The sequence below is a fragment of the Fusarium mangiferae genome (genome assembly GCF_900044065.1).
Source record: "Fusarium mangiferae strain MRC7560 genome assembly, contig: FMAN_scaffold005, whole genome shotgun sequence".
Taxonomy (NCBI): Eukaryota; Fungi; Ascomycota; class Sordariomycetes; order Hypocreales; family Nectriaceae; genus Fusarium; species Fusarium mangiferae.
Genome location: NW_024573925.1, coordinates 580604 through 607495, shown reverse-complemented (window position 1 = coordinate 607495; position 26892 = coordinate 580604). Strand labels below are relative to the sequence as shown.

Sequence of the window (26892 nt, the reverse complement as noted above, 5' to 3'; positions counted from 1 at the left end):
ACACCGGTTGGATGTTATTAACGATATTGAGGTTCCCCGAGCGTGGAGATGGATGGACATTGGTAGTTTTGGAATGGAATTGGAGGAGCTAGACTGAGAACGATGGATGAATGTCGCTCATGCCGGTGATGATTATATGGGAGATAATTACATATCATCTGCAATAATCAAGAGTTATCGCATCACATCTCATCATTCTGATTGGCATTTCGGTGCTGGAAATTGAGCGTATGGCAGTGCGCCCAACCGAGGTCGAAGTAAACAGGAGCCAAGTTCCCAACAATGGCCGAACCGATTGTCAGCAGTCCCTGTGGCGACACTCATGACAACTGAATTATTCAACCAGATCTTACTCGACGCACTTTGGCTAGTGGCAGTAGAATGCACTGAAGCCGAGAGGCTGGACTGTAACATTGCTCTGTGAATTACTCAATCCCCTTTACCATTCGTTGCCATAGTTACCGAAGAGGACGCCCTCCATAACCTTCAATGTCGACTCTACTTATAGTGGTTTTGATAGATGATCGACTGTCTGAGAAGGATTAGCTTTGCTACCAGTTTATCTCGAAAGGGACTCACAATCTCAACACCGGATCCAACACTCTTGGGTCCAATCTGCTTTAGAAGCCAAGGCGTATGAATCCTCTTCGCATAGAGCTTGGCATCCTCAGTCTTGACCTCCTTGTTCAAAATGATACTCGCAGGCAAAGAGGGGTTAATGATAGAAGGCCGGCCAATTCCAATCAGATCGCAAGCGCCTTGACTCAAGGCGTCTTCTATACCCGCCCGCGTGCGGAATCCGCCAGTGACCATCAGAAGCACCTTTGGAAACTTGGCGCGCACCTCGTGGGCGAATTCAAGGAAGAACGACTCTCGCGCAGCTGTACTGGCGGCCTTCTTCTCACCAGTTCCAGTAAACATCTGCACATGTTAGAAATGGTTCTAAGGGACCCGTCGTCTGACTTACAGTTGGGTTTTCATAGCTTCCGCCGCTGACTTCCAAAAAGTCCAAGCCGACCTCTGTAATCAGCGAAATCTGCTCTAGACACTCCTGGAGCTCAGTGGGAGACTGGTGATCTGCAGAGTTCATCTTCAGGCCGACGCAAAAGTTCGCGGGTGTTGCTGCTCGGATTGCCTTGACGACGTCGACAATGATCTTTGCCCTGGCTGCTGCTGATCCTCCATACTTATCGGTTCGCTTATTGGACTTGGCAGACAGGAATTGAGACAAGAGATATCCGTGGGCGGCGTGAATCTCAACTCCGTCAAAACCGGCGGCCGCTGCGATTCGGGCTGTATTAGCGAATCGCTTCACGACATCACCAATGTCCTCGAGAGTCATCTCCTTTGGACATCCAAAGACAAAAGTCGTCACGATCTTTGAAATAATGTCGTTTCCCATATCTAGCGGAACAGCACTCGGGGCGATATTCTTAGCCAAGAATGACTTGCTGCCAGCTCCAATGGGTGATTGTCGACCGGGATGGTTGATTTGCATGATTGTCGGCGTTCCCTTTCTTCGGCAGATACCAACGAATCTCTTATATGCCTCGAGCACTTTTTCTTCTGGCAGATTCCCATTGATGGAGCAATCAGCGAATCCACCGAGGTAGCGATCGTCAATCTGGACATTTCCAGTCAAGATCATGCCCCAACCTCCATCAGCCCATGCACCGTATGTACGTTCCATCTGCTCTGTTGTAGGGAGATTTTGGCGATCAGCCATTTCCTCGGCGAGGGCTGCCTTGACGAGGCGGTTAGGCAGCGTGAGACCGCATGGTAGCTCAAGGGGTTTTGAAACGAGTAGGTCCGTCATGATTTCAATCTGTGTCTATAATTTGTGAGGTGATATTGGCTGATCCAAGCTGTTAAATATGAAAATCTGTATTAGTCGTTGAGCCGAGGCCCGTGTCCGCGGACAGAGTGGACTATTGCCCAAAGGAGAAATACCTCCAGTAGACTCGGCGAGTCTTTGCTCCGATTCCATTCCCTTTGGCGAGTTAATTGATCCGCTCATTGTTTGAGTCGGGATTATTTCAAACTATTTAATTGATGATATGTGAACATCGAGAAGTTTTTGATATGGTTATGGTTGAGATAATTAGGTGCTTACCCTTACATGACAGCCTGCGCAGACCTATTTCGAGACCCTCAGCTGTCAGCTGTCATGAACTATCAGCGTGTCTAGAGCGTAACTGTCTACGACTATGAACCTACGATAATTAATTTTAGGATATCCCAAATGTATGCAAAGACTTTGAATTTTTCCACGAAGCAGTTCAAGGTCGCGATTCCGTATTTTGCTGCTTTTTGCTGGATTATGAAACGAGATGAGGCGCAAAGTCTTGATTGACAGCTCGGAAGCTAAACTTGATCTGATCGATTTGCAACGTTAATCATTCGATCAAGTCGTTCAATACTCTTATCATTCATACAATTGGCTAGAAAATGCTTAAAATTCGTTTAATTCGGCAGGTCTCTGCCCCGAGTCCTTTTCCTGTCGAGAACTAGATCTAGGCACCCTCTAGGCATCCTATAGTACACGAATAATGAACGTCATAGAATTCATGGGGACCATGATGGAATCTTCACATGTTGTTTTAATAGATGAATTGAGATTTCTGACTTCCATATCCCTACGAAAGCCTTGATGTGTCTACTCAGAAAGGGAATGGCATCTGGGGAACATAGAGCTCTTCGAGATACTTGATCTCCTCATCGCTCAGTGTCACCTGAAGTGCTCCCACTGCCTGATCAATTCTATCTTCGCTCTCCAAGCCGCAGATAGGCATACATCCCTTTGCAATCAGCCAAGACTGCGCGATCTGGGCCATAGCGACACCCTTCTTCTGAGCCAACTCCTCAACACGGTCAACGACGGCTCGATTGGTATTTTGGTCTTCACCGCGGAATAGAAGCTTGAGGAAAGGGTCCTTCTGCTCTCGAGCATCTGTTCTGTCTGTCCAGGAATGCGCAAGAACTCCTGCGGCAAGGGGAGACCAGGGGAACAGACCGACGCCAGTGTAGTTGCAGTAAGGATTCATTTCTCTTTCTTCCTCGCGGTAGAGAAGGTTATATAGACCTTGAATGGAGATGAATTTATGCCATCCGTTCTTCTCGGCAACATTCTGGAGCATTTGAAACTCCCAAGCTGCCATCTTCTCGGCCGTTAGCTTTTCCAAATGATGACAAGGCCGAGGTCAACATACCGAGCTGGCACCAATATAGCGAACCTTTCCACTTTCGATCACATCATTGAGTGCTTTCATAATCTCCTTCGGAGGAACATCACGATCCATCCTATGGATCTGCAAAACGTCGATATAGGTTCCCAGTCGTTCGACGCTCTGGTCCACCGCGTCAAGAATATGCTTCCGAGAGAGGCCAACTCTGTTGACACGAGGACCATCGTTACTGGTGAGAGTTGCAGGTTCTATAGGGCCCTTCTCCTCGTCGACAAACTGGAAGCACTTGGACATAATGACCAATTTGGAGCGGGGAAAGTTATAGTGCTTGATAGCCGCCCCGAGGATCCTCTCCGACTCTCCATTCGAGTATGTATCGGCGACATCCCACGTGTTGATGCCCTTGTCGAAGGCGTACTTGAGGACTGGGAGGGCCTCGTCCTTATCGAGAAGCCAGGGCTGCCAGTTCTTGTCGCCGAAACTCATGCATCCTAGGATGATTTGGGAGACTTTGAGACCAGAGTCGCCAACTCTGAAAGCTGGGTTAGTCGGTATATCCAAGAGGAGAAGGGTTCTTGAGATGCTCACCGGACATATTTCATTTCGGACGTCATGGGGATAGAGATGAATTCAATGAACTACTCCTGAATGATTACCATGTGTGCCAAATTTAAGATGGCAGTAAATGCCACTGATTTATATACTTCTTCATTTTACTATCTCACGATCCAAGTGATTCAAAGAATGATTTTAGCTGCAAGTCGTGGATTAGCACAATAAGCCAAGTGCATACATCGCCGCTGGTTGAACTCTCATATCTCAATCCGCGTATAGACGCAGAGACTAGACTAGTGAGAGCTGATCCGATCTGTGTGGTGCTAATGCAACTGGCTTATCCCCCACTCATATGCAGAATCAAATCTTGAAACCTTATGCCACTGGCTTACTCCGAGGACCGATGGCCCCACCATGGATTCTCGATGGTTGTACGGCGTCATTGTGGATTGCTTCGTTTATCTCCTGATGGAGTTTACTGTTAAGTCCGCAGCCTCATTGAAGATGGGTTATTTCACCATCATCCGATGAGTATTAATAGAGAGAAAACGCTCTTGAAGAATTTTGCATCGAATCAACACTCCAATAAGCACTCAACAGTATCCTGCCAACAAAATATCCATCTTTCAACTTTTCAAACTACAACTATTTCATTCACAATGGTCAAAGAGATTCAGTTTGGCGGCATCACCGTCCCATCACCTGGCTTCGGAGCCATGGGAATAAGCTTTGGTCTGGGATCCAATCTGTCTCTAGAAGAAGCTGAACCTGTCCTGCTCAAAGCCATTGAGTTAGGCTGCACCTTCTGGGATACAGCTGTAAGTCTAATGAAATAAAGAACCCACGACATGTCATGGGCATGCTAACTTCTCATGACAGGTAGTGTATCAAGCTGGCGTCAACGAAAAGCTTCTTGGGGACTTCATCAGGAAACACAACGTCCGAGACAAGGTTTTTAGTAAGTTGATACGATGTCAAGACTTGAATCTTTGGCTGACTTGGTTTCAAACTATAGTCGCTTCAAAGTGTGGCTTTGATGTGTTTGGTAAGGGCGGAGTGACCAATTCTGCCTCCCACATCAAGGAGTATATCGAAGGGACCATTGAAAGACTTGGCTTTGCCCCTGATCTGTACTATCTGCATCGAATTGACCCCAGTAAGCTTTTCTCTGCTCTTGTTTATGGAGGATATCGACTCACCTATTTTAGACACTCCCCTCGAAGAGTCCATTCCCGCGCTTGACGAAATCCGAAAGCAGGGAAAGACAAAGTACATTGGTCTATCTGAATGCTCAGCCAATACCTTGCGCAAGGCCAATTCCAGTACGTTCATCTCTATATCCAGTGGACCCGACTTACAAGAACAGTTGCAAAGATCGATGCTGTCCAAGCCGAATACTCAGCCTTTGAGACGCTGCACGAGACCGATGGTCTAATTGATACAGCGAAAGAGCTCGGCATCGCCTACGTCGCCTACAGCCCACTCGGACACGGCTGGCTTGTCGATGACTTTCCTTACAAGAGCCCAGATGATTTCGCACCCGACGACTTTCGACGAACAGGTACGTTTTCCTCACCGCTGCATCCTATTGCAGTTGCTTGTAAATCCCGTTTACTAATATCATGCAGTCCCCAAGTTTCAAGGCGAAAACTTCTATAAGAACAAGGCTATAGTAGAGGAGATCAAGAAACTCGCTGTTCGCAAGGGATGCACTTTGACGCAAATCGCGCTTGCTTGGGTTGCGTCCCAGGGAATGATTGCTATTCCTGGTACGACCAAGGCGCACCGTTTGGAGGAGAATTGGGCGTCGAGGAATGTTGACTTGACTGAGGAAGAAAAAGATGAGATGAGGAGGATTATTGATTCGGCTAAGCCCCAGGGAAATAGATATAGCGCTACTCATCAGGCTATGGTTGGCCACTAGATTGGTTCACCAGCAGAGTCAAAATAGCAATCGTAACTTATCACTGGGAGGTTCCTCAAATGATGAATACACGCACGATTCTCATTGGACAGCGACGCCATTACCACTAACTCGACTACAACGCACGCTAAAATTTGCTTTTCTCACACTGAAAGTTATCCCAGTGCCTTTCCTTGATCAACCCCGCCCTTTTAGCATTCGTCCGAGACAGTAAATATCACTGCTGCCTGTACTCAATTATAATTCGTCACTACGGGGATTATATCAGACTTCTGCCCTCGATCAAAATGGACTCGAGCTCAGCGGTCAAGCGCCAAGATATGCTTGCAGGGCTTGATCGTTTCAAGGCTCTTCCCGACCTCCGCACCCACGCAGACGATTGGACTGGTGTGACTTCGAGGCACGAGAGAAAGCGGAGACAGAATAGGCTCAATCAAAGAGCATGGCGTGAGTATGATCCATGACATGTCGGTATGGCTTTACTGATAAAGAGACCAACGGTAGGTCGGAGAAAGGCCACTCAGGATACATCGGATGGACAGACCGCTGCAGCAGCATCTATTCGTCCTTCTCATGATGATTCGGTGGTGTTGCGAGACACTTGCTCTTCAATGTTTTCTGGAGCACTGACAATTGGCGACGGTATCTTACTCATACCCAATACATGTGAGGCGGAGAGACTTCGAAACTTGATACAGCAGTCTCTCGAGGACTATTCTCTACAAACCCTGCGCCCATCCAACTTACACATAATCATCCGCCTAAATGTTCTGAACGCCATAGCCGACAACGCCACTATAATCGGGTTTCCGAAAGAAAGTCTATGCCGCGACGACTTCATGTCGCCCTTCTGCCAGATCGGCCCAATCCAAATACCCTCCCCCAGCTGTCCCACGAGCCTTCAACCCACGTCGTTGCAGCGGTCGACTGCACATCATCCCTGGATAGACCTGTTCCCTTTCCCAAAGTTCCGCGACAATGTTCTTTGTGGTATGCAAACAGGATTGTTTGATGATGATGAGCTGTGCGGTGATCTGTTGGGCGTTGAAGGAGCGGGAGTGGGAGAGCAGCCGTCGCTTTTGGTATGGACTGTCGCCTGGGATGCAAAAGGTTGGGAAGTCAATGCGGCGTTTGTGAGAAAATGGGGGAGCTTGATTGAAGATTGTCCTGAGATCATGGAATCGACGAACTATTGGCGGAGAACGAGGGGACAACCTGCGCTGACGTTTGATGTTGACCCTGGGACGGGTCAATGAAATAGGAAAGGCTCTGCAAAAAATCGACTATGGCGCGCATATGAACTGTGGCGTGTTTGGGACTATGTCACCTCTTAGAAGCTTCTAGGTGTTGAGAGCTATCCCTCTTGGTATCTGACGGCGCCATGGGAGAAGATGCTGGCTTGGTCGCCTGGCCTCTTTCTCTCATCTCTCCCTGACCAGCGTCACTCTTTAGCACAATATCATCTACCAAGAAACTGGCCAACAGACATAAAGCCATGAGAGGTATCGTGGTGATGAAGATCACTCGGAAGCCTTGCATGCGCGCATTGATGATAGCGCTTTTGAACTCTGCAGTGTTGGAGTCCCCAACAGCCCATGTGCCATCCAAGACACGCTTCCGAAGCCATTCTGGCAACACACTGGATTGTGAAAGGGCTTTGATTAAAGTAGCATAGTATGCTGCAGTGGACACAGCGATACCAACAACGCCACCGAGAGAGCGAAAGACGTTGCGGGTTCCGGTAGCTACAGCACGATCTTGGTCTGCAGAGTTGGCTTGTAAAGCAACAAGGCCTCAATGACAGTTAGTCAATCAGGTCCATTGCTTGTTCAACGCCAGAGAGATCGGTCAACTTACCTGGCTGGTGGACCCATCCTATCCCTGCTCCTTCAATAGCTAGGACTATTACGTAGACGGCGACATGAGTGTGCTCATTGAATAGGAGCTTGAGACCGGCACCGATGGTCCAAATAGTGAAGCCCGTCCGTAATATGGGCATGTATCTGTAGACAAGTGAGTTATACCGTCGGGGTTTCAACCACGAGCCCGCTCACCTTGCATACCGAGCCATGATAGGCCCTGAAGCAGCGCCAGCAAGTCCTTGCGCGAGTAGAAACGGTACAATGAGCGTCGCGCTCTTCAGGGGCGTGAAACCTCGAACAGTTTGGTAGTAGAGAGGTACAAAGTACTGCGTAGACTGCCACGCGAAGTCATGTAGGAATCCGGTGAGGATGAGTATAGCTGGGGATCTTTGTTTGAACAGTCTCAAAGGAATGATGGGGATTCGGGCAAAGAAAGCCTCAATAATTATGAAGACAAGCAGCATGATGAGGCCGATAGTGAGGATGGAGATGGTCTTGACATTTCCCCAAGCCCACATGCTTCCACCAGAGTTGATGGCCATCTGTGTCAATTGTCAACAGAGTGTGACTCTTGGGATGCTCGGGATACTCACAACCGTCAGCACGATACCAGCAATCGAAGCCATGACTCCCATCCAATCAATCTTGCGAGCTTTCTCCCTGAAGCTCCCGGAAACGGGCTTCAGAGGCAAAAGTAGAAGGAGAAGCACAAAGCATACGGCTCCCATTATCGACGGGACCCAGAAGGCCCATCGCCACCCGTCAGTGGTCAATTGTATCAACCCAGCAGCGACAAATGGACCAGAAGCAGCTCCGATCCCAATGGCGAGGCTAATGAAACCTTGATACTTCCCTCGTGATCTTAGACTAACGAGATCGCTGACGATGATAGCCACTGAAGAGCTTATGCCGCCTCCGCCAATGCCGCTGATTGTGCGACAGGCGTACAACCAGACGGGCGTGCGAGCGAAACCACAGAGGAGGCCGCCGATGACGATACAACCCACTGAGAATAATAATACGGGTTTTCTTCCGGTGATATCGGAGATTCTGCCATAAAGTGGTTGGAATGAAAGTTGGCCGAGAAGGTATGACGTTCCGACCCAAGTAACACTTGGACCAGCATCGAGAGCCTCAGATATGGTGGGCAACGATGTTGCGACAGAGTTCATGTCGAGATAGGAGATAAAGTAGCAGAAACATAGACAGAGGTAGGCAAGAATGAGCCGCAAGAATGGTAGACGCTGTGACTGATCTTGGAGCTCTACATTTCCGCTGTTGCTTTCGGTGCCAGGCCCACCTGGTTGGTTTAATGAGCCGGCAATAGCTTCAGCAGTCGTGGCTTTCTCAGCATCTGGGGTTTGCGGGTAATTTTGAGCTTGTGCTGGCTCAATTGCGTCTATTTGAGGCAGTGAGGTCATGATGAAAATGGTCCCGAGGTTACTGATGAAGATTGGAAGAGAAGCTGATCTTATAGAAAGCGGCTGCTCTCTGCTATAAGACGGGTTGCAGTCGGAGAACTAGCAAGTGTCACATTGATTGCAGGGAACAAGAAGTGGATTTCTCTTTGTTGTAGGTGAAGGTTTGACTGATCGCTCATCGAATCATTTGGCTTGGAGGTGTGTTCCCGTGTTGCCAAGATGATCCTTCAGAAACCCCTCACGACAGATCATATCAGGGCGCTGTGATGTCGGCAATGAATTGACGCGAACCGAGTCACATGAAAAGCAATTTAAAGAGTGACTGGAAGGGGAAGACTTTTTCAGTGTCATTCTGGATCAATCTCGTACTACACGTGCCGCTTAAAAGACCATTCTCCCTGCCCTACGACTTGAACGTCAGAGTCGCCATTCCCAAGCACGACCTCCATTTCTGTAAATGGCGGCACTACCACGTCAATTTGTACCTCTCCTCCTTCGATCACTTTCCAAGAGACTGAGACGTTTCCATGCGGTGTCAAATGCGACGCCCTCGCAGATGTGATGCCGCCGCCAATACAAGGATCTACACGACATCTCGTCCACGCAGGTTCCAATTGCTTCAGACCTGCGACGCGCTCCGCCATAAACTTAGCAACTGCCCCGTGGGCGTAGTGGTTGAAACTGGTCATGTCTCCTGGGTTGATCGATCCATCGGGCAGCATACTGTCCCAACGCTCCCAAATCGTTGTCGCGCCCATGGTCACTGGGTAAAGCCAAGAAGGACACTTCTTATTAAGAAGCATGCCATACGCGATATCCATATGGTTTGTCTTTGCCAAAGCCTCACAGATGAATGGGGTTCCTGCGAAGCCGGTACCGACGCGATACTCGTTGGCTCGTACAATCTCGGCGAGACGGTTGCCTGCTAACCTCAACTGAGAAGGTTCGGCGAGTAGGTTGAAGCAAATGGCTAAAGCGTAGGCCGTCTGCGAATCTGAGGTCATACGACCATTCTCTGAGGTATATTGTTTGGCATGTTGTTCTCGGGTCTTAGCTGCTTTCGCTTTGTAGACAGTAGAATCATAATTTCCAAGGATCTCTGCGATTCGAACCATGATGTCGTATGAGTGTATCAGAAAGGCGTTGGCGACGAGCATCATGTCAGTCGCTGACTTCTGAGGAGCATCTGGAGGAGCACTGGGGTCAAGCCAATCCTGTGATCATGTCAGCATGGAGTCATCGACGAAGAGAGTGATTGACTATGGTGCTTACCGCGAGCTGGAACACACTCGAGTCCCATAAGTGGTCCTTATCAGCCGCCTTGCCCATCGGCACAGCATTCAGCCACGCCACCATCGAGTCATACTGCTGAGCCAGAATCTTATAGTCTCCACGTTCCTCCCATAACGCCCAAGGCGCGAGCACAGTAACATCATGCCAAATGGCAAAGGGGTGGACCTGCGCAAAGAGGCCGTCCACTATGGTATTAGGGGACACCATCGGCGGGATACCATTGCGCTTCTTCTGCTCGTAGTAGAGGCCCTTGAGCCAATCGTTCAAGATACCATGGCATCCATAAAGGAATGTAGCTGTAGGGGCAAAGAGAGCGATGTCGCCTGTCCACCCGAGACGTTCGTCCCTTTGAGGGCAATCTGTAGGTATGGAGAGGAAATTCCCTTTGGTTGACCATCGAACATTGCTCCATAGTTTATTGAGCATATCATCTGAGCAAGAGAAATCGCCTGTTTCTTCCATATCAGTATGGCAAACAACGGCTTCCACTTTCTCCAAAACATCATCTTGGGATCCAGGCCAATTGTCGATTTGGGCATACCGGAAGCCATGGAATGTGAACCTAGGCTCATAGACTTCTTCGCCATCGCCACGAAGAGTATAAGTATCTCTAGCTTCGCAATGTCGCAATGGCCTGGTTCCAAGTTCGCCGTGTTCAAGGACCTCGGCATGATAGAGAGTTATCTTGTGGCCTCTTGAACCTCGAACACGGATGCGAAGATAGCCAACCAGGTTTTGCCCAAAGTCGAGCACCAACTTCCTTGAGGGTGTGTCAATCTTGGAGATCGGCTTGATGGTCTCAATCCTTCGAGTTGGCTCTGCTGATCCAGCAATGAGGGCAGTCTCTTCAGACAAGGCCGGAAGAACTTGTACTTTGTGCCAATCTCCTGACACGGACCCAGCCATTGACCATCCCTCTATTTCGGCAGTGGCATCGTACTTCTCGCCGTCGTAGATTTCAGCCATTTGGATTGGTCCTTGCGTTGTAGTCCATGTCTCGTCTGTAGATATCGTCGAGATAGTTCCATCTTTTGATGTAATCTCAAGCCGAGCAAGCAGCGCTGTCCGTGTTCCATGAATATTTCGCTTTCCACCCTCAAATCCTAGACGGCCTTTAAACCACCCTTCAGCCACGCGAGCTCCGATACAATTATAGCCATCGGAAATAAGTTCCGTCACATCGAAGGTCTGATATCTGAGGCGATGCTCATATACTGTCCATCCGGGTGCAAGAAAGTAATCTCCGACTCTCTTCCCGTTGATCTCAGCTTCGTAGACACCATGAGATGTGATGTATAGCCGCGCGGACTGAATGCCGCCATTGATATTGAATTGTTTGCGGAACAAGTCTTCTGGCAAGGACTTGTCCTGGTTGTCGGACCATGGTGCTGAAATGAGCTGGGTACCTGGCCAATCTTGCCGGTTCAAGAGACCGGCTTCGACAAATCCAATGTCGCTCCAAGACGTTGGTTCAACTTCACCGGAAAGGTATGCTCTTACTCGAATCTCATAGCGTTGCCGTGAACTTAGTGATTCGTTACAAGGCCAGGGAACGAGGTACGCTTGTGATGACTTGACGATGTAGGTTTTTGCGTCTTGTGGCTGTCGCGACTTCTGGTCGACACCTTTGAGTTCAATCTCATATGCATCCTGTTTTGAGTCTTGAGATATTCCATTGAAACGCCACGAGATACGAGGCCTTGTGTCGTCAATTCCAAGAGTATTCCCAGGCCTGTAATGCTCGAATCTGACGTCGACGACTTTCACGTTTGCCATTGTGATGCTGGCTAGAATAGGAGACTACCTTGACAAGCAAGTTAGTCAGGCAAACCTAATTTGACGAGACGAGAGTTTTTGTAATAGTACGATATCATCACTCGCTCCAGCTTTCGATCAATTGTTAATGTCGGGTCAATAACAACCGATGAGGCTCTTGGCTAGACTTGGCTTCCTCCACATCCCGATGAGGAGACGTTCCGCTACGTGCGGTTTACGGCTGAACTTCGCTTCATCACGTACGCCTCAGGTGGAAATATTTCCAGTTTTGGAATCTGGGATCGATCTGGAGCGGTCTAGAGTTGAATAAGTGCATTGACAGATCCGAGCTATGAAGGATCTAATGGTCTGATGATCAACCGTGACTCCTAGTGGGTGAAAGTATGGGTAAAGTCCGGTACATTATGAGTTAGTGAGTCTCACACGAGCCTATGCAGATGATGCTTGGGTCTCACTATTTCGCTGGCTCGGCATAGTGTAATCTAGAACGGTTTTGTCCAACACAAAACACGATGGCCCATACCATTACGAGAAGCTTGCAGGGAAGCAAAATGCCTGAAGTCAACCTATAGTGTTGAACTGAACGGTCATCCAAGATTCACTAAACTTGCCTAGAATCTTTCTACGAGTTAGAATGAAGGCCCTGAACTTTCTTGCCTCCCCTGACAATAAGCTTCTAGCTCACCCGAACATTCACTCTACATCTAAGTCTCCTTGCGGTAGTGATCAATCCATTCTAGTTGGTGGTCAGATCCAAACCAGAGCATGTTAATACTCTCTCGAAGAGACTAGACTAGACAGTCACGGGGTAATAGACAAGTAGTAAAGTACTTCTCACACCAACCCGACCTCAAGCGAGTATTCTTCAACAATGATCAAAGAATTGGAACATCGCTCACTTGAAAAATATCATCACTGCATTCATCCGTAGAGTATGTTTGATTCGAATTTTGCTATCAACGCAAGCTATCTCGAACCCCGTATCAATACGTACCAAGGCAGTAGCCCCGAGTATAATCGCCACAAATATCGATCAGCAATAACAACGTTCCATGTTCCTATCCTTGCTAAGACCGTCGAATTTGAAACATTATGCCTCCTCATTGATAGCAGTAGTAGACCTTTCCTTGAATTTTCGTGCCGGAGTTTTAGTCTGGAAGAGATAATCGATCTGGGCATAAGTAATATTCTTGGTCTCGGGGATCTCGATCCAGGTAAGGATGAACCCAATAACACAGAAGCCAAAGAAGACGAAGCCAATCTTGCCTCCCAGGTTACCCTGATCAGCATTGAACATGTACGGAACACAGAGAGCAAAAGCCCAGGTCATGAAGGCATTGACGAAGAAACCGATACCAAGGGTCTTGGCTCGAAGGACGGTTGAAGGGACTTCGGCAGCCACGATAGGATATGCTGACCCTGTGCCCAAGTTACCAGTGCAAGCGGCCAGAAGAAGAGATACACCGATGAATCTATAGATGTTGTTAGGATTGAATGGTGGTAAATCAGGTTGTGGAACTCACCTCAGTGCTGTTTGGTTATGCGGCCAGAAACCAGCAACGCCCATACCAATAAAAATGGCTCCAGCAACAGCAAAGCTTGCTAGGATAGCAAATCTTCGGCCAACCTTGGACATGATAACCCAAGAGACAAGGGTGCATGCCATGCTCAAACCAACGCCGATTTGGTTGAGAGTGAGAGAAAAAGTTGGGGTCATGCCAGCCATGATGAAGAAGTAGGTCGAGTTCGAGACCAAGGTTATGCCCATAAACTGTTGAAGGGTGTTGAGAAGAGCAACAATACGAGTTCGGCGCAAATTGGTGCCCTTGAAGCACTCCGAGAACGAAGGCTGTTCCGTGTTCATTCTCTGCTCTTGCTGGATTGTAGCTTCGATGATGGCAATTCGTTCGTCGATGTTTTCGCAACCGAGTGTCGTCAACGCTTTTCTGGCTTGGTCGATCTTGTGCTTACTGGCGAGGTATACAGGGCTTTCGGGGACGACTAGGGCTGCGATGACTGAGTAGGCGGAGAAAGCCCACTGTGAGGCGAAGGGGATCTTGAAAGCCCAGTGTGTCATTGTAGCGACCTCCTTGAAAACGACGGTAATGGCAATCATTTGGCCAACAGTCTAGGAACTTTGTGTTAGAGTCGTCAGTATTTGGTAGATAGTAGTACTCACAATCATGAAGGGATAAAACCCGAGAAGTATAGTTCGAAGCTTGGGTGGTGAAATCTCAGATACGTATGTTTGGCAAGTCGACATGCTAATGCCCATGGCCAGACCAATGAAGAACTTTCCAACCAAGAGGACGCCGCGTCTTTGTTCGAAAGTCTCGGGATTGCCAGACACAAAAGTGATAGCGGTTCCTAGAAAGGTCCAAGTTAGACAGGAAAGATTCGAGCTCTGGTGTCTCTACTTACCCACGGCAGAGATGAGACCTCCAACTCCAAACATAATCTTTCGACCGAATCGATCCTGAAGGAAGCCGTTGCTGGCTGCACCAGCCATGATTCCCATTGCGCTGAAGGCTTGCCAGAGACCTTGCCACAGGGCTGGAAGGATGAAAGTCTCGCCAAAGGGAGAGCCAAAAGTGATTCTCCCTGGTCAGCTATTTGTATTAGAGACGGTAGGGAGGTTTTCGACTCACGAGAACATAGGGAGAGCATTGATAGCTCCTTGAACGAGAACATCGTATCCAAAGAGGAACGCGCCGCAATTGGCGAACCAGGTGAAGATAATCACACGAACATTCTCTCGCAGGAGTTTCCAAACAGTTGTGTTGCTCTCCTCCGCAACCTCAACAGCCAGGATAGTCTCCTTGTGGTCAACTCCAATGGAGTCGGCCCTGCTCGTAGTTCGTTCAATGTTCGACATTCTTGAGATGCTCAATGATGTTGAGTGTAAACATCCACGATCAAGCCTGGTGTCAGGGGCTACTTATAGGGATAGCATCATGTTGAATCGTCTGGCCCAGTGCCATGGTTCAACCGACACGATACCATTTAAGCTCATGGTGCATCTGGGGCCCCGGACAATTGATAGGTCTCCCCGCATTAGCTGGGATGTTTTTCGGATCCGTGGAGGAGGAAAAGCCTGGGGGCTCGATCTGTGTACGCCTGGTCGGGAAAGTGGAGGGAATTCGGTGCATTTACCGCCGAGAGATATTGGCTGATAGACCATGCGGACCATGGGACGCCACAACTAAGAATTTCCATATGCGAGACATCTTAGAGGTATTTCTGTGTTTAATGAAATACATATGTGGTAGAATATTGGTGGCGATGGTTTGTGCAGACGATTTGATTTATTGGTATGTGAGGGGATGATATATCGTGCCTAATAATAAGCATTAACAAAGAACCCACTAGGCTTGTGATAATTCAGCTGTAAATTGGTGCAACGACTTGGTAGGTAGAGATCGAAAAGATGCCTACTAGTTCTTTTTTTACTTTTCGTTGATCCCTTAGTACCAGTCAAACAGCCATAACCAGCACAGCCTAATGGATGAGCATATGAATACCCAGGAGTTAGAGATGCCATAGATAACAGATTTTCGAATTCATTGAATTTTGTTTCAACCTTTTGTGCCTATGGTGCCTCATGCAGTCCATATATCGTCCGTATCTTGTTCTCATCCCCAAGCTCTCCAGGCTTTTGCGTATCCCAAAGTTCAGCCGCATCTCTCGTGCTATCAAGCTCTGAACTTCCTATCTGCAATATTTGAGTATTCCCCAGCTCAGACTTTTCAAAATCGGACTTCTCCATGCTATCCACTCTCTCCGTCGTTCGTCTACGCGTGAAGCGTCTCCATAGGCATAAGCCTACACCTGCAGAAATCAAAAGCCCCGCTACTGTGACACCGACTGAAATTCCGACCAATGCTGCTGTTGATAAACCTGGATTGTTCTCTGACTTGGTCACTGAATGGTGTGTCGTCTCTGTGGAACTCGTCGAGGTTTCTGATGCTTGAGACGCTGTAGAAGCTGGTGTTGAATTTGATGCCGATGTTGCTTTGAGTTTTTCAGAATTTGTCCCTGAGATATTGAACGAGCCGGAATTTGCGAGCGGGATATCTTTGTCCGAAGAGTATAGCGCAAAGTGAAAGACAGTGTCTTCGGACTCTGGAGAGAAACCGCTGGAATTTGCGGTCCAAACATGCGAAGTTTCAGTCGTGTTTTCTACCTTTTATCAGCTACTTGGAATCAGAGAATTATCGGTCACGTTTACCTAACAATCTGCTGTACCATTCGATCGCCAATTTCGGATAATCCTGCCATAGGAAGAGATTGCAGCCTTGATGGTCCGTTTTCCATATTATTTCCAATTCGTCGTTAATTCCGTACACTTGATTCTCAGACCACGGGTCGCTCGATAATTCAGGTGTAATAAAGTCGGAGCTAGACAGCCCACGGCCCGCAAACGCGACAACCGCAACACAAGCTGGTAAAAGGCTAGGCATCATGACTGCAGCTCAGCTTGAGGCTCGAAACATCCAAGGAAATATTTCGAGAGGGGAACGGCAAAGATAAAAATCCCATGCTGCGCCTCAATGCACTTCTTAACAGAACCTCTATGTTTGTCAGACTATGGACCCTTGTCCCACTAGCCAGCCTCCCTAGACAGCACGATACCACGATGTTAGGCCTAGAACTCGATGCGAGGTGAGGATGGATGAGTAAGCAGCGAACAAGCCAATGAACAACCATGACAGCTTTTGGGCGTTGGATTTAGGTGCAGGTAATGACGCACTTGACTTTTCATAAACCGTTGAGTAAGCCAATAGAAGCTCAACGGTTAAGAAACGGTGCGTTCAGGGACTTATTCCCGCACTGTCAACGCAATGAGCTAGGTTTAAACTTCTGAAGGATCAGAGGCTAGTAAGGATATCCTGAGCGGTAAATCATTTTTGAAAGCCTCGATACTAGCTCAATGCGCGTAGAAGGAGAAGCCATGGCTACCCAAAACTGTTGATTCTATTATTATACATGATGGTAATAGTAAGGCGGATTAATGACGAGAGATGAACAAGCCAAAAGCAACGATATAGTTACAAAGAAGAGGGACAACAAGCAGGACAGCGCGGCTTCCCCGTGAAGAGCCAAGGGAAAAGGCAAGAAAAGATCCCACACAGAGCCCAGGCAAGACGATATCGCGTTCAATAGAAGAGTAGAAAAAGAAGGGGACACATAAGACAACGGCTGCCAACAGGACTAGTAACCTCTGCCGATATGTTGATCCTAGGGCACAAGCGATAATAATGCTTGCGGTGGTGTAAAAAAAGACTGCCATCCAGAGCCTCCCTTCGGAAATGAGGTTACTGGACCCCCCGAGGCTGAGGTAGTCGTAAAATCCAGTAGGACGAAGTAGATTCTCGAGGCAAATGCAAACAAGAAAGAACATGACTGTTAGAAGATGCCATTTGACCCTCTGTGTCCATTTCCATAGGCTAGACTGCCCTTGGGGGAAGGGGTTTCCCGAAGATGTAGGGACTGGCCCCCCTGTGAGAAGATGCTGAATTTCTCCGTGTAGCTCTTTGTCGGTGAGATCCTCCCAAGTGATACCAGCAGACTCTATTTGTTCTTTGATGTTATCCGTTAATTCGAGGAGGCCCTTCCAGCCTTCAGATGATGCCCCGATGTCGTTTCGTTTCAGCGTTAATTTTGTGGTTGCCCACAACACAAAAAGACTGACGCTCCACAACTGAAGAAGGATAGTCATGACGAACAACTGGAGAAAGGAAAACCCCCATTGATATTTGATAGATTCCTATGAATGTTAGCATTTGTTCTGATCACTGTCAGTATAAACATACTCCGCTCTTTATTGGTTGACAGACTCCTCCAGCTTGGACATCTTTCAAATTGTATATCTCATCCTCAACAATGAATGCCGAGGCTGAATTGTCTCCATATGGTCTAAGAGGTGTTGAAGATGCCACATCAGGAAGGTAAGCCGTCCAGTTCCAGTAAAAACTGTTGGGGAGATAGAAGGCTTTGATGTTGAGGGGTGGCCAGTTCAGTGTCTGGTTACGAAAATAAGTTTTCTGGCCGTTTCGAGTTTCACGACCGCCTTTTCCGTCGAAACCGTAGAGTTGAGCATCTAGCGGAAAGTCAATATTCGAATGGCCAGCCAGAGCTGAGACTACATACACTCAGATACATCTCTCTGTAGCTGGCACTCAACTTTCGTGTCATTAACATCCCACTCACTACACTGGTCAAATATCTCAATAGAAGAAGATTTGACAATAGTCTCCGAGTCTAATAAGCTAATCAGCCTTGTACTTTGCGTTTGTTGCCTGTTCAAGGATCTTACTGCCTATCCATAATACGGGATAGTCCTTGCTCAGGCCATCGACTCTATTCCCATCTTTTATCAAGTAAGCGACGGGTTTGATTTCCGAAAACTGCACTAGCCTTCCGCTGGTGCTGTTAAAATAAGCCTTGTTGTACGGCGTATATCCAGTCATTGAACTGGCGAAGGTCGGAAAAGCAAGAATGAATGATGCTGTCCAGATAATGAAGCACATGACCTTTTTGGATGCGAGGCCAACCTTGAAGAACCCCGAAGCAAGTTCCCAAGTTGCAAGAGCTGAGTTATTTTTTTGCATCTTGATAAGCCACACTGTGCTGTAAGATGCCGGCTTCATAACGAGAGAGAGTTGGAGATATTGGACAAACACTTCCCATGATACAAGAGCCATGACTGTTTGGCCCCCTCGACCAACAACCTGTTACTTTAGCGGCTTGATAACAAATTTCGACGTGGGCACTTACCAAGTCCCAAATAACATCAACGAGCTTCGCAGTGCCAAAACTAAACCGACCCCAGCCAAGCGTGATTTGAAAGAATCCCCTAGGCGCCCACCAATCAAAGCCACCAAGTTGATCTATACCATCGAATCGAAACTCTCCATCAGGCTGACAACTGTTTTCTTCATCGCTGAAATCCAGCGGTACCAGACATAAATAAATCAATAAGCCCAGAATAGACAGGTTCCAGCAGCTGGCCCAGAGGACTCGCCGGATGAAACACCAATCAAGTGGGCGACTATCCTTGCTCTTCTTACCAATACGCCTCAAATCATAGAAAGCGTCTTTGAATGCCCTAATCACTGAAGAATCGTTTGATAGCTTGTATCCGAATATTCCTCGCCGGCTTGAGGCTTCCTGCAACGAAGGTCTCTCAGCTAATTCCGGCTCAGCATCGCAATTCAGTAGCAACGGGTTCGTTGGAGCAGACATTGCAGATTTTGGCTACAGGTCAACGCGATGAGAAATGGGAAATCGAAAAGCGTGGCCAAAAGTGCGAGAGCCTGATTTAATACTGAAAGGACATTACTCCTTATTCTCATGCTATTTTTATCTCCCTGCAGTTCAGCTGTTCTGGGTCGTTGTCCAATTTGCCAGAGGACAAGCCCAGCTAAACGCTGACGGTCTCGGAGTGGCTGGCAAGGTGGATTTATGCAGTCCTCCAAACCAATCACGTACCTTCGACACAGATCAGGCTGTGATATTAAACCCGCCATTGGGTGCCGAATACCGCTTCACCTGCACAATCAAGCCTATGATGTATGTGGTGGCTAAGTATTGATAAGTGAAACAATTATAACACAGCACCTGACTATGCATGTTTACACAAGTACAGGATTTTAAATACGGAATAAGACAAGGTAGCAACCTGTTGACTCGACCCGGAGGGCAACTAAGTAAGCTCAACGAATAATGAAATAGACTTCAAGATGAAAGAGATATAAATATAGTAGGCTCTTATATACCTATATATGTTTTTATAATAACTTTCATAAGATAGTAATGATTGCACGCATCCAATGAAGGTGCCCTGCCATATTATCATGCCCTCGCAAATAGTCAAGGGGTGTATTATGTGAAGTTTAATGTCGACGATATGTAAGAAAGTATCGCCACAGTATCACGAGTATGCTTTTGTCTGATTCAGCTATGGTCATTATATCCTACTTATTCTCCTACGGAACTACTTATAACTCCTACTATACATTCAAGCCAACAAGCTATTCGGTAGTAATTAAACGCCGGACACAGAGATCATAGCCAATAGATAGTATTCATTCAAAATATCATTCCTCCTCATCCAGATGCCTTATGATAGGGTGACTTATCGGGGTCCGGGGAAAAGCTCCTTATCCTGAGTGCCACCGACAGTGTTATTGCCCTCGATATGGCTAGTATCAGGCTTCTCGTGTGGATAATTTCCGTCATTGGCAGCAAACTCATACAGTGGAGGGAAAGGAGGAACATCCTTGCGCAAAATATACTTCTTGAGGTACCATGGCAGCTTCCTCCAGTAGTATGAAGCATGCTCTCTGTTGGAAACACCGAAGACATTGTCAAGCTCCTCAAGGGTCAAGTTCTTGGTCTCAGGTAGTAGGAAGTAGCAGAAGATCCAACCGAATATATTCCAAGCACCATACCAGCCGAAGGCACCAGTGTTAGAGAAGGCGTCTCGTAGAGCTGGCCAGGTGAGGCTGATGATGAAGTTGAAGCCCCAGGTGATAGCTGTACTGGAAGCCATACCGATGTCTCTGATATGGAGAGGGAAAGCTTCAGCGCTGTAGGTAAAAGGCACTGGTCCAAGTCCGGGAGAATAGACTGCCATGAAGAGATAAAGACCCAGAGTGATAGTGGCGATCTTGGGGTCACGAGGTTCGTCGGGAAGTTGGAACACTCCACCAGTGAAGAAGAGGCACGCTGCCATGAGAGGGAAGGTAACCAGAAGAAGGTTTCTGCGTCCAAACGTATCAATGGTGTAGATTGCAGGGATAGCGAAGAGGAAGTTTATGATGCCGCCACCCATAGAGACGAGGAGGGCCTCAGAAAGACTGTAGTTTGCATCGGTGAAAATTGAAGTAGAGTAATATGCGATCACATTTACACCACAGAATTGCTGCATGAACTTATGTAATGTGTTAGTAATTGTGACGCATGCTGGGGCTGGATAGCTTACCATGCAGAACCAGGCACTTTGAGCAGCACGTCTGTTGCGGCGTACAGTGAAAAACTCCTTGAGAAGATTTCGGCCTTCCCGTTCCCCACGCTCAATCTCGAGTAATTTGTAAGCATAGTACATATCGCGAGTAGCTTGGACAGGCGAGAAGCGAAGCTTCCTGACGGATCGGAAGGCCTTGTCAAATCGACCGCGTTCCATGTACCAGCGGGGAGACTCAGGACAGAAATACACTTGCAGCATGACCACCAACGGGGGAACAGAAGTCGAAGCCATCATCCATCGCCACGGAGAGTTCGGACCGCCGATTATAGTGACGTTTTGGAAGGCAACGCATACGATAAAGCCGAGGGCGATACCGAAAGCAGTCCACATCTAGAAGGTTAATCAGCTTATGAACTTCCACCACTACTGAGGGTTTCTCACCTGCCACATCATAGTTAGGGCTCCACGAATGTTCTTCGGTGTAGATTCGGCAGAGTAAACGGGCGTTGTGCTGGACTTTGCGCCAACAGCGAAACCAAGCATGAAACGAGCAAACAAGAAATTCCAGAGACTAGCAAGTGTCAGTAAGATCTCAAGTCTTGAGACAGTAATCGAAAACTTACGAGGTAGTGATAGACATCCAGAATCCAGTGAGCGTAGAGATAGCGCAAGAGATGAAAATGGTTCCGCGGCGGCCAGTGTACTTGTTGAGAATCGGACTGGTCCAACAACCGACAACGGCAGAGCAAAGGTAAGGTGCACCGTTGGTCAACCCTTTCATCCATACGCTCTCTATTCCGAATTCTTTAAAGTAGAATTCCTATAATCGTTAGAAAGTTGCAGAGATCTCAAGATGGGTTCAGCATACTTGCGCACCATTCACGGTGGTCTGATCCATGCCCTGGACAATGGCCGATCCGGCGCAAAGAGTACAAAGGAAGTACAATGCAAAAGGCTGATGCCATCGAGACGTCTCTTCCTTTCTCAGGATTGCCTTCTCGTCTTCGGAAAGCATCTCGATTTTCTCAAAACCCCCAGGGGTGTTGTTGACTTGAGCAACGAGAGCTCCCTTTCGGAAATCCTCGCGGTGCTCGGTGAGGCCCTTAGACTCGACAAAAGCATCTACATCAGCGAGGACCTCTTCTCGAGTCATGCCAGCCAAAGGATTGCGAAGAAGAGTTGCCTTGGAGACTCGTCGCTGGCCAAAGCCGGCGCCATCATTATCGTTGACGAAAGTACCATTGCTGCTGGAGTTGCGATGGCTGTCGTTGGGGCCAGTATGACCCGTGTCGTAGACGGGCGGCGCCTCGCTGTCAGCTCTTGGCAGAGGCATCGTGCTTATCTCAAAGAAGAAAGACAGCAGATAAGAAGCAGGCCACTCAGAGGATGATAATGTCACTGGCAACTGAGTCTGGGGAGAAGTTGGGGCCCCGGATTCTGTCGAGGTAATACTTTGAATGCAACAGAGTTGCAGAAGCTGGGGACGGCCCAATTATTATATGGCTTTTTGGAAAGGATTCGAGGAGACTTACTCCACACGATGAGCAAACGTTCAAAGAAGTTCGAGGATGGAGGAGTGGAGGCTGCCAAGATGATCGTCGGGTTCTTTGGCTGTGTGCGGCTCAGACCTCGGTGCATCCCTGTCTCGGCAGCATATTTTATGACGTTGTCCAAGAGGTGAGATGAAGTGAAATGTCTCTTTGCTGCTGCCTCACGAATCCTTCAAGGGGGGACTGTGTGGTGATGACGCGTTGGATGTAACGAGGTTTGAAGTTACAATCTGACGGCATGCGTATTTTCACTTGTGGTTTCTCCATTAAAGACCGCTTCGATATATCAATCCTGTCGTTCTTTTACAAGCAGGGGTGCTCTCGTCCGTATTGTTACCTTGGTCGGGGGCGGAGAATTCTCGATTGAGTTCTGTTCAAAGTCAATCAGCAATTATCCTCCGCAAACTCAAAATCAAAGCCGAAAGAGCCTCACGCAAACCTGCTCCAAGCCGCCGACGTTAAATCGTCTGCCAAGCCCGTTATGTCTCCCCCAAGAACGATCATCGGCGCAAAGACCCTGGTAAGCCGTCTCGATTAAGCTTAAATGGGCGATCCTCCCACGACAAGGATGACTTGGCGCTAGTCTGGGCGTGCGTCACAGTCTGCCGACCAAACATTGCACTTGACGTCAATTCTTCAATCGTCCTAAGAGCAAGTTTTTGATGGTGGCTGTGAGGTTTTGGGTGTTTTTCGCTTACCCCGGGTATCGAGCACGTGGGATTGAACCAGATATGGCCAGATGGCCAGAGTTGTGGTTTGCTAAGGGCAAGCTTATCTTGACCTCCGCTAAGTCCTTGGTGAGCTTGATTGGCGGTGTTGAGATTGACTACATGCCTCGGAGCTACCAAGCATTGGCAACTTGACTGCTCAACTTCTGATAATTTGCGACCTGTATGCCACTCGGATTACCCGTTGTGGCCCAAATAAACTCAATCGATCATCGAATACTGGGACTGGCTGACCGGTAACTGAGACATGTGGACCTGGCCCAACTTACCCCGAAGCCCAAGACATGTTCCACAAGAGCTTCTTGGTATGGAGAAGACCCAATCTTTAATTCTATTGCCTGTTGACTTGGCTGAGCTTCTCGTCGCGCCAAGGTCTGAGCTTTTGATCAGGTGAAAGACAAATCTTTCAATCTGCATGCTGTTTGCTTGGCTTCGGGAAAGTTGTGGACATTGACCACGAATCTTTTGCTTTTGAATGAATAGCTTGGAAAGCAAAAGGGTTCCTGGCACTGAGCCAAGCTCTAACTTTCGGGGCCCTTCATACGAACGGAACTGTATTACTGGAAGCTTGCGGTGCAGATGTTCTCGTGGCTAGGGGCTCCGTGCTTGGTCGATAGAAAAAGCAACGATCGCCGGTAACAGATCTTTCGGCTATCTATGCTGTTAGCTCTTACTTTTTATGCTTGTGACTAGAGAAAGGCTGCCGAAAACCAACGTCAAAAGGCGGTTTGCCGGGTTGAGAGGGAGGCCATCATGCAACAACGCTACCATCGGTGAATTATGAAGATTTACATCTGTCTTCATCAAAGTGTGATTTCTGTGAGTAGCCAGAGGTCACTTATTGTGGTAGTAAAAGCAGAGGGCGAAAGGTCATCGAGTGTCACCACGTAGTGTTTTGCCAACGCACAAACACATTTCTTTCATTGGGTGCATTTCCCACGACCGCGGAAGCGGGGCTACGATCCCTGGGTGTTTGTGGGCTGTTGCATTTTTAATGCAGGTACGGCAAACAGAGGTGGAAAACATCGATTACCCTTCTAGAATTTCAAAGGCATTGACCATGCACTCGACAACACTCGACAATGGGCACAACAAATGTGAGCCTGCACAAATGCGAATCATTGGCCTTTGTGGTATACATTTATTGCTTGTTTGTGTTTTCTTGAGGGAGGTAGTCAGGCGTGGAGCTGGAGAGTACGTAGCCTAAATGCACATATCAGATTGCTATCAATCCCAACGCAGAGATACACTATCAACCAAATATCTCCTTCGAGAGGTGATATTCACTTGGTCTTTTGATATTTTTATGGCAACACTCGACTTGAGTATTGGAGCTCCACATGAATCTCCTTGTGCCAAAAAATCAAGAGCAAATAAGGAGTTCCTCAGGAGCTGCACCACCACCTTGTCTTTCTGGTTTACATCCCACCTTCGCCTTTGGTGCACATGCAGGGCATTCTAGCGCTAAACTCTCGCTCTTCGATCCCTCGCTTTCTCGTTTCGTCACATCTTCATTCCTATTTCAGTGCTTTCAGGCCTCGAGTCACGGGAGGACCCCCTATCATCCACTGTAATCTTTAGGAATTACAGCTGGCTTCTCCTCGGTGCCTACACTCCCACTAGCGTCTTCTTTCTCCTTCCTCTTCCTTCTTTTGTTTTGATTTCGCCCTCACGGTTGCCTGATCTTTAGGGCTCACACCTGAGGCACTTCACTTGGCCTTCTCCCCTTCCTGCCTCCCCCTTCTCCGCTTTCCCCTCCTCTCTCTTCCCTCCTTCCTTCTCCTCTCCACCGCACCGCACTCAAGGCACAAGAGATCTTGAGCTTTTCGCTTTTCGAACCGACGATAAGTATCTCTTCCCTCTCTCCTTCATCTTCCCTCTCTCCTTCATCTTCCCTCTCTCCTTCATCTTCCCTCTCTCATATTCTGTCTCTGCAGCTCACCCTCACGCGTCTCCCGCTTTCCCTCACGTGTTTTCTTTTCGCCGTCAAGATGTGCTCTGAGACTATCACCGTCGCCCAGTGCGCTCCTAAGGTGTCGCCTGTTCTTGCCTTCTATTGCGCAAAGCTTCACCTCGTTGCAAAGGAGCGTATCGTCTGTGAAGCTGCCAAGGGAAAATGCATTTGCTTCTTCGGCTCTTGTGGCGCTATCGACCGTGAGATTCCAACCAAGGGAATCAATCTCAGCGATGTTGTCAAGGCACGCTGTGCTGAGTGTACTCCCCGGGAGCACCGAGTTGGCAACGGCATCCCGGCGCAGCAGATCCTGGAGTCTGTCCTTCTTCGCTCTGCCGACGCCCAGAATGGCTGGGGGGAGCGATCCAAACTCGTTTCTGAGCTTTGGCTCAATAAAACTGCTTGCCCCTATCACGTCGACACCTCCGCCGAGCCTGCTACTCCTGTCGCCGAGGTCATGAACATCACCGAACACAGTCATCTCGACACCGAAGTCGGTCACTCTGGTACTGGCTTGAGCGCTGAGCCTGTTGTACCTACCGATCCTGCTTCTGAGTCTCCTGAGCTTAAGCCAGGCTTCGAAGCTGCTGTCGAAAAGGACTTTGGTGACTTCTCCAGCTCCTACAATGCTGCTATGAAGGACACTTCTTCATCTCCGGTCGGGCCTGTTTTCACCGACTCCTTTGTTGCTGAGCCCGCTTCTTCTCTCGTCGATGAGTGGACTACCAACACTGGCAACGCTAGCAACGCTGATGACTGGGCTACCAACACTGCTCCCGCTGGTGAACAAGGTGACAACGCCGAGAACCACGGTTCCGACTCTGGTAAGAAGATTCTCTCTTAGTCTTAACGGTCACTGACATCAAGCTACAGGAGTCAAAGACATCCTGGACCCTGAGGAGGTTGGCATTTCCACCAGCCGCTGGGCCCCAGGCAATTCTCCCACCAACTCCGCCAAGCCAACCCAGCCAGCTGTTGAATTTAAGGAGAATGAGAGTGGAGAGGAGCGGGAGAAGGTGCAGACTCCTGTTGTCGCTGCTTCCCGACGTGCGGTCAACTTCTCCTACAATCCAGACAATGCTGAGAAGCTTCACGAGACCGCCGAGATGTTTGCCAACGTGAAGAAGGCCTTCCTCATGGGCAAGGCTTAAGCGCCAATCTGGGTGACAAAGGATTGTTGTGGAGAGGATGAAGAGTATTACGGGTAGTCTTGGTCTTTCCAGAGGGATGATTGAAGTGTAATTGAATGAAAAGTAGTCAGCCGTATTTTGACTCTCAGCAGACAAGACAGAGCACAGTTTTCAAGTATCCTACATATCGATGCAGACAGTGACGTGACCAGATGATTCCTCGTATCCAATGTGACTTGCAGTATCACTCAGTAATGCAAAGTGCGAAAGACATGACCTAAAGAAGTTCCGATTGTGCTTGACATGCCCCAGTGAAGTCTGCGTATTAGCCTCCAGTGTTGTCCCTCTAGGGGAGGGAAAAAAACCCGAGACCTTGATCCTAAATGATAAAAAGACTTAGTTAACTTGATATAAACTAGGATATCTTTTGCTGAGTTTACTTTGATACCCTCCATACATAATGGTCTGGTGTTTTCTTGCTCCCCGAGGTCCCTGGCCAGGGTTTACGGGCACTAATGTCAATCTCTGGCGGGCGAGCAGGGA

The 26892-nt window shown here is 48.3% G+C and overlaps 11 protein-coding genes across 11 annotated transcripts; 3 read left to right on the top strand and 8 right to left on the bottom strand.

Annotated features, from left to right (window-relative positions):
- Nucleotides 1-502: 502 nt before the first annotated feature.
- On the bottom strand, nt 503-1816 carry FMAN_07122 (uncharacterized protein; the record flags this gene model as incomplete). Its single annotated transcript, XM_041830707.1, has 3 exons — nt 503-532; nt 580-921; nt 968-1816. The coding sequence occupies 3 exons, from the start codon at nt 1814-1816 to the stop codon at nt 503-505; spliced, it is 1221 nt and encodes a 406-aa protein (XP_041681344.1).
- An 844-nt stretch (nt 1817-2660) lies between these two features.
- FMAN_07121 (related to aryl-alcohol dehydrogenases) lies at nt 2661-3787 on the bottom strand (the record flags this gene model as incomplete). The annotated part of the gene is made up of 3 exons (XM_041830706.1): nt 2661-3158; nt 3210-3717; nt 3774-3787. 3 exons carry the CDS (start codon nt 3785-3787, stop codon nt 2661-2663), a joined length of 1020 nt encoding a protein of 339 aa, XP_041681343.1.
- A 612-nt stretch (nt 3788-4399) lies between these two features.
- Nucleotides 4400-5664, top strand: FMAN_07120 (uncharacterized protein; the record flags this gene model as incomplete). Its single annotated transcript, XM_041830705.1, has 6 exons — nt 4400-4558; nt 4620-4698; nt 4756-4896; nt 4949-5062; nt 5107-5301; nt 5369-5664. 6 exons carry the CDS (start codon nt 4400-4402, stop codon nt 5662-5664), a joined length of 984 nt encoding a protein of 327 aa, XP_041681342.1.
- Nucleotides 5665-5951: 287 nt separating this feature from the next.
- On the top strand, nt 5952-6920 carry FMAN_07119 (uncharacterized protein; the record flags this gene model as incomplete). The annotated part of the gene is made up of 2 exons (XM_041830704.1): nt 5952-6111; nt 6169-6920. The coding sequence occupies 2 exons, from the start codon at nt 5952-5954 to the stop codon at nt 6918-6920; spliced, it is 912 nt and encodes a 303-aa protein (XP_041681341.1).
- A 67-nt stretch (nt 6921-6987) lies between these two features.
- Nucleotides 6988-8947, bottom strand: FMAN_07118 (uncharacterized protein; the record flags this gene model as incomplete). The annotated part of the gene is made up of 4 exons (XM_041830703.1): nt 6988-7457; nt 7522-7667; nt 7719-8068; nt 8120-8947. 4 exons carry the CDS (start codon nt 8945-8947, stop codon nt 6988-6990), a joined length of 1794 nt encoding a protein of 597 aa, XP_041681340.1.
- Nucleotides 8948-9315: 368 nt separating this feature from the next.
- FMAN_07117 (uncharacterized protein) lies at nt 9316-12016 on the bottom strand (the record flags this gene model as incomplete). Its single annotated transcript, XM_041830702.1, has 2 exons — nt 9316-10161; nt 10220-12016. The coding sequence occupies 2 exons, from the start codon at nt 12014-12016 to the stop codon at nt 9316-9318; spliced, it is 2643 nt and encodes an 880-aa protein (XP_041681339.1).
- A 1090-nt stretch (nt 12017-13106) lies between these two features.
- FMAN_07116 (uncharacterized protein) lies at nt 13107-14891 on the bottom strand (the record flags this gene model as incomplete). Its single annotated transcript, XM_041830701.1, has 5 exons — nt 13107-13488; nt 13540-14144; nt 14196-14383; nt 14438-14613; nt 14671-14891. The coding sequence occupies 5 exons, from the start codon at nt 14889-14891 to the stop codon at nt 13107-13109; spliced, it is 1572 nt and encodes a 523-aa protein (XP_041681338.1).
- Nucleotides 14892-15605: 714 nt separating this feature from the next.
- Nucleotides 15606-16479, bottom strand: FMAN_07115 (uncharacterized protein; the record flags this gene model as incomplete). Its single annotated transcript, XM_041830700.1, has 2 exons — nt 15606-16195; nt 16245-16479. 2 exons carry the CDS (start codon nt 16477-16479, stop codon nt 15606-15608), a joined length of 825 nt encoding a protein of 274 aa, XP_041681337.1.
- A 545-nt stretch (nt 16480-17024) lies between these two features.
- Nucleotides 17025-19261, bottom strand: FMAN_07114 (uncharacterized protein; the record flags this gene model as incomplete). The annotated part of the gene is made up of 5 exons (XM_041830699.1): nt 17025-17783; nt 17830-18116; nt 18167-18277; nt 18333-18747; nt 18794-19261. 5 exons carry the CDS (start codon nt 19259-19261, stop codon nt 17025-17027), a joined length of 2040 nt encoding a protein of 679 aa, XP_041681336.1.
- Nucleotides 19262-20153: 892 nt separating this feature from the next.
- Nucleotides 20154-22320, bottom strand: FMAN_07113 (uncharacterized protein; the record flags this gene model as incomplete). Its single annotated transcript, XM_041830698.1, has 5 exons — nt 20154-20951; nt 21003-21377; nt 21429-21558; nt 21611-21807; nt 21856-22320. 5 exons carry the CDS (start codon nt 22318-22320, stop codon nt 20154-20156), a joined length of 1965 nt encoding a protein of 654 aa, XP_041681335.1.
- Nucleotides 22321-25256: 2936 nt separating this feature from the next.
- FMAN_07112 (uncharacterized protein) lies at nt 25257-26370 on the top strand (the record flags this gene model as incomplete). Its single annotated transcript, XM_041830696.1, has 2 exons — nt 25257-26043; nt 26093-26370. The coding sequence occupies 2 exons, from the start codon at nt 25257-25259 to the stop codon at nt 26368-26370; spliced, it is 1065 nt and encodes a 354-aa protein (XP_041681334.1).
- Between the last annotated feature and the right edge of the window lie 522 nt (nt 26371-26892).